The following is a 5,900-nucleotide window of genomic DNA, read 5'->3' as shown; positions in this document are numbered from 1 at the left end:
ACACCCCCTGCTGAACAGCCCCTCCCCAGCTCTCTGACAGCCCCTGAAGCACTGACAGGCTGCACTAAGGTCTCCCTGCAGCCTTCTCTGCTCCAGGCTGAACCCCCCCAGCTCTCCTGTCCTCCCAGCAGAGGGGTTCCTGTGAGGGAAGGACTTTGGGTGACTCCCACTGGGCTGTCATCACCTGCTGTTCCTGCTCTGCACCTCCCTCACCCACAGACCGGGCACACTCCCAGGTCAGGGAGCACAGGTAGCACGGCCAGGATAAATCCACACCAAGATTAAGGCATTGGGATTGTCCAGCTGCCAAACTAACCTCGATCACCATCTCCTCTCCCTGCTGTTCTAATTAAAGGCTATCAAATCACCAGCAGGTATTTATAGAGAAAAAACACAAACTAGACTAGAAAATCACGCCAGTTTCTTAATCACTGCTACTCACACTGCCCGAGGGAGCAGTAAGACAGGCTCTGGCGCCGAGGAGCTCCTCGCTGCTTTCCCACACCTCTGCTCCAGCTCTTCCCAGGCAGCAGGTTGTGCTTCAAGCCTCGATCAGTTAAAGCCACATTAAACAGCTAAAAATAATAACAATAAAAAAGCAGCTGCACAGCTCCAAAGGCTACAGGAAGGCTGGAGAAAGCCAGGTCAGCGCAGACTCACTGCAGACAACAGTCACACAGCAGGATCTTTTATTTTGGAAAAAAAAGTGACATTTACAACACCTTTTCAACACACGTAGATCAACAACAACCCGACAGATCACAGGAGGTGGAAGGGTTTGAGTCTCTCCCACCAGCGAACCAAGGCACAGCCATACGCTGCTATTCCAAAGGGTTTTCACATAAAAAAAATCACTCTTTTCACTCGCAGAGACAGGAGCTCAGCATTGCCTCTTCCACAAGAGAGTCCAAACACCCCACTGGAGTTCTGGTTAAAAAAAATTTAAGTCTCTAGAATTTACAAAGCTACTAAATGAGAAGTTTTAGAGCTAGTTTATAGTCTAAGCCTAAGGGTGGCTTGGTAGCCTCAGCCACACAGTCAATGCTGGGCACAGACCAACACAACATGAAGAGTTAAGGCCCTAAGCTTTAAAAAAAAAATCTTGAAATCTTAAGGGAAGAAAAAAACCCAGTGGGATTTCCAGCCTGGCAATGCCCCCTGAGCTGTGAAAAGCTGCTTTGGGAGTCAGTCACATCTGTTGCCTCTGGGTTAGAGGAACCCTAACCAAGGATGCCAAAAGATTAATGTGAGAATTACATAATAAAACCCATTTCAATGCAGAACTTCAGGCGGTGATGCTGTCCGCTGGTGTTCCCTGCCCACCTCTTCACACAGCCCTTCGCTTTCAAAACAAGCTCTTTCAGAGCTCCTGAAGAGCAGCACGGGGAAGTGCCGGGCAGCGCCTGCTCCCCCATACCCAGCTCCTTCAGTCCTGACCCTCCAGTTCAGCTGGGCTCCCAAACTGGGAACTGGGGGGTGGGGAATGGTGATGGGAGGAAAGACAACGATCAGGCCAAACGTGCAGCAGTGGAGATGATTTTGTAATGCTGCTAGAAAAGGTAACACAATTAGTTGGCAGCACCTTCTGATCCCCGTAGCTCTAGAATAAAAGCAGGAGGGGGTAAGCAGGGGCTGAAATAAAAGGGGGAAGGGTTTTGTGAGAACCTGGTCTTGTATAACTCCCCCAGAGAAACAGCAAGGGATGATTTTCCCCTCCCTTAGATGTACAAAACCAGCAGTGAGCTAAAAACCAGCCCCAAAACACATGGTCAGGCTCCATCCTCTTCCAAGAGCAAGGTCAGAAATCCATGAGGCTGCTGAAGGAAAAGCTCCCCAGCAGCAGGTCTAGAGCTGCCACACAAGACCTTCTCCACTGCTCTCGAGAAGAAAAAGAGTCTTTGGAAAGGTCTTTAGGATCTTCATACAGGCAACAGAAAGCAGCAACCAGCTCTTGGAGAAATATTTGGCAAAGCTGAGGGTGCTTCAAGGCTGAGCAGGACAGATCCGTCCTCGTAGTGGGATGGAGGGCACCTGCACACCGAGGAGCCAAACCAAACCCTCCAGCACAGCCCTTTTCTATGGGATGAAGATGAGACTGATGGTTTGGGGCAGGCTGTTCTCTGGAATTACTGTTCTCAGTGAAAACACAGTCCCCAACGGTCAGCCCCCTCCTGGGACGCTGGCAGGGATCAGCCCGACATGCGGGTGGAGCAGATCCAGTCCTCCCTCCTGCAGCACAGCACACGGCTGCCTCACCAGTAATCCTCATGGCCAGGCAGATGGCATTTTTAAAATTAATCTTTTTGGCTTGGGAAGGCATATTTTTAAATCTCTTCAATCCCATCTCCTCGTTTCAGCCCCGTCGGCATCACCAGGCCAGGCCAGTCCTTTCTAGTACGGAAAATACCAGGGCAGCAGCCTTGCCCGACCCCTAAACAAGAACAAAACCAGCATCCTAAAGCATTGAGGCATCACCAAAAAGCACAGCTACCCACTCCCCCACCCCTCCGAGAGCTGGGATTCACCCTCCTAACCCCAGCTCACCTACACCGAACCCCCAAAAGATGGAGAAGCCCCAAATCCAGGCACAGCTCTGGGACCAGTCAGTCTGGCAGTGCGACACCCACCCACTACCCACCCCCAACCCCTGCAGGGACAGGGGGACAGCAGCAGGTTTCCAGGTGTTTATTCCACTCCCACAAAGCTCCTCTCCGCTTCCTCCCGTGGTGCTGAAGGCACTGGGGGATCATTGAAGCTAATCCACAGTGAGCTCCCAGGTGCCAGAGCAGCAGGAGATGTGCTGGAGAATGGCTTGAGGCCCACACTGGGATGCTGCGATGGCAGAGGGGATGGGTCTGCCGTGCCACCACTGGCTGCTCACTGCAGTCCTTCCCCCTCCCAGCTGCCCACAGTCCCCCTGAGGTGTCCCTGTCCCACCCGGACCAGCTGCCAGGCTCCTGCCAACCCCACAGACCCCAGAGTGATGCTAACAGCACATGATGGGTGGGAGACATTTCCAGCACAGGTCTCCAGGATACTCCTGCTGGAACCCTTCTCCATCCACGATGGGGAGGGAGGTACCAAGCCAAGAAGCTGAGCACAGGCAGAGCGAGGGGCAGGTACCCCATCCTGAAGCCACCCCGTTTCACAAGGATCTTGACCCAAATACCAAAGACCCCCTGCTTGGCCGCTCACCTGTACGTCCTCCCTCGCACCCTCGGGTGCTGCCCTCCATAGTAGCCTCCCCGCTGGGCCAGCCCTCCTCGGGCTTGGAAGCGGCCCCGGTAGCCCCCGCGGTCGGTGGTGCTGATGCCCGGCATGTTGGTCCTCTTGGGCAGCACCTGGAGGGCAAGGGGGTGGCTCAGCCAGTGCTGCCGGCACTGGGATTCGATGCAGCCAAACGGGGTGGACACAGCACCCCAGGGCCTCATCCAGCTCTTACCTTGATGACACGACCTCTGAACACGCTCTCATCCAGCTCCACCGCAGCCTTCACCGAGCTCTTCTCCTCAAACTCGATGTAGGCGTACCTGTGAGGGGACAGGGTGAGCAGAGCCCCAGCGACACCCTGCTGCCCCCAAAAGCTGGGGAGCACAGGGCAGCACCCTCGAGACCCCACCCCAGCCCCTGCACACAGCACCGACCCTTTGGGATGCCCTGAGAACTTGTCGCAGAGGATGGTCACTCGGTTGACCTGCCCACAGCTGTTGAAGTGAGACTCCAGCTCTTCCGCTGTGCCACCGTAATCCACCTGCAACGACAGTCCTGGTCCCTCCAGCACCACCAGCCAGCCCCCACCTTGCAGGTCTGCATTCACACACCATCACGGGAGGCAGAGGGCCCAGCTGACCCCACTCACACCTTGCCACCACAGTTTTACCATCTCCTGAGGTTCAGGAGACCCTTTCAGCAGGGTACTCCAGCCTGGAAAACTAAACCCAAGATAAAGCTCCCCCCGCTTCGAGGGGGAGAAACACCACATGACCCGCAGCTTCCAGCAGGGTATTTTGGGGAGCTGACTCTTGCAACAGATTGTCTACAAGTGGCTGAGGATCACGGGCAGATGCTGAGCTGCATTCCCAGTCTGGGCTGGGCTGAGAAGCATTTGGGATGGGAGCAGCCAGCCTTCGATGCAGGGGCTGGATGGGCCCTGTACTAGGGATTCCAGACACACGTCCAGCTGGGCAACGAACAGCAGGGTGGGCTCTCCTCCAGGGTCTCCCACTTACATTGCCCACGTAGATGGATCGCTGGTCAACCTCCACCTTCTCCTCAGTTGTCTTTGGGAAGAGACCTGCAGAGACAAGGCGTCATGCTGGACGGAGTCACAGGAGCCCTTGACCAGAGGGACGTCTGTCCGTTCTGGTCTGTTCCCAGCATGGTCACCAACCTAGCTGACACACTCCAAAGTGCCTCAGGTCCCTGGTCACATCCCAAAATACCCAAACCCTCTCACTGCTGCCTCCATCCCCTTGGCCCCTCCTTCTTCACAAAACAAACACCACACAGGGTGACTGCGCTCCCGGGGCTGTTGCTGCTAAACTTAATCACTTTAATTAATTAAATCAATTTACTGCATCTTGGCCTGCCCAGGCAGGAGGTAAGAGTTAGCATCACGTCATACCTAAGACCACCTTACATGCCCAGACCCAGGACTGCCTGGAGAGGCAGAGCCACATGCTCCGGCTCCAACTGCCACCCTATGCCCCAGAGGGGTCCCTGAGGGGACAGCATCACACAGGAACAGCCTGTACCTGCCTCCGAGCTCATGAGAAGGCGGGTCTCAGCTTCCAGCTGCAACTGCTTGAGCCTCTCATCCTCTTTCTCCATCTCCCGTACTCTGGCTTTGATGGCCTCCAGCTCCTGAACACCCAACCAAGACTTGTGTGAGCAGCACAAGGAGCAGGACACCCCCACCCCAGCCTGGGACACTGCACAGCAGGTCCCTCCACCAGCAGCACCCTGCCAGCCTAGGGACAAGGGTGGGCTGGGTGCTGGTGACAACAGCCTGTCCCAAGAAAAGTGGAGCTCAGCTGCCAGCTCCACTGGGAAGAAAAAAACCCAGGTGATTATTTCCTTTCCCATGCTTGTTTGCGAAGCAGCGGTGCCTCAGCAGCACTGGAGCTGCCAGGGGGAACTGGAGATTTAAGCTGGTGACGAACAGGAGCCATTGACTCTCGCTCGGCCAGGCAGACAGCCCTGCAGTGAAAGCCAAGCAGCAGGAGAGTGACAATTCAATTTCCAGCTTCTCAGCTCAGGGATTTTAACATCAGGGGCCCAAGTTTATTTTTATTCTTGATTTTTGGAAGGCCTCAAAGAGAGGTGTAGAAAGTTCCCCATTTCCTTAAAGAACTGGGGGAAATTGATTCCACCCTTGGCCAGGACTCACTGGGTCCAGCACAGCCAGCTCCTCTGTGCTGTCCCCTTCCAGGTGGCTCAGGTCTGACTCATCATCCACAGCCTTCTGCAGAGCTGCCTTCTCTGCCATGTCCCACGATGCCTCCACTGCTGCCAGGGACGATGGGTCCTGCCACCAGATCGCCGAAGTGTCCAGAAAGAGAGGACTGGGCAGAAACAGGGGTGAAAAGCCATTTAACAACCAAAGAGCCATTTAATATAGAACCTAAGGCAGAACACCAGCAAGGTAAAGGCTTTAAGAGTGCTTCCAGAAAGATGAAGAGGTGCCATCAAAGTAGTTCACCCTCAATGCTGTAGTGAGGCCCCAGAACTGCAGGAGCAAGGGCTACTGAAAGGTTTCCACTTCATACCGAGCTGCTCCTCAGCTCAAGGGAGCTGTAAAGGGGACGTGGAAGCAGTTTCCCTTAGGTGAAAAAAATAAGCAGGCACAAGCATCACAGCCTGCTGGCACGGACGGGGGAAACAAGGCAGGACCTGAGCTC

General features: G+C 54.8%; 1 protein-coding gene across 1 annotated transcript; it reads right to left on the bottom strand.

The window, feature by feature from the left end:
* Positions 1 to 2,391: 2,391 nt before the first annotated feature.
* LOC104496936 (polyadenylate-binding protein 2-B-like) lies at positions 2,392 to 5,564 on the bottom strand (the record flags this gene model as incomplete). The annotated part of the gene is made up of 7 exons (XM_010140131.1): positions 2,392 to 2,431; positions 3,196 to 3,341; positions 3,443 to 3,530; positions 3,645 to 3,751; positions 4,230 to 4,294; positions 4,755 to 4,863; positions 5,390 to 5,564. Coding segments are annotated over 7 exons (730 nt in total), but the record flags the coding sequence as incomplete, so codon positions are not given.
* Positions 5,565 to 5,900: the final 336 nt, after the last annotated feature.

The sequence above is a fragment of the Buceros rhinoceros genome, unplaced genomic scaffold, assembly GCF_000710305.1.
Source record: "Buceros rhinoceros silvestris isolate BGI_N320 unplaced genomic scaffold, ASM71030v1 scaffold8067, whole genome shotgun sequence".
In the NCBI taxonomy this organism is placed as follows: domain Eukaryota; kingdom Metazoa; phylum Chordata; class Aves; order Bucerotiformes; family Bucerotidae; genus Buceros; species Buceros rhinoceros.
The sequence above is the reverse complement of the archived record's forward strand: the minus strand, read 5'-3'. Positions and strand labels throughout refer to the sequence as shown.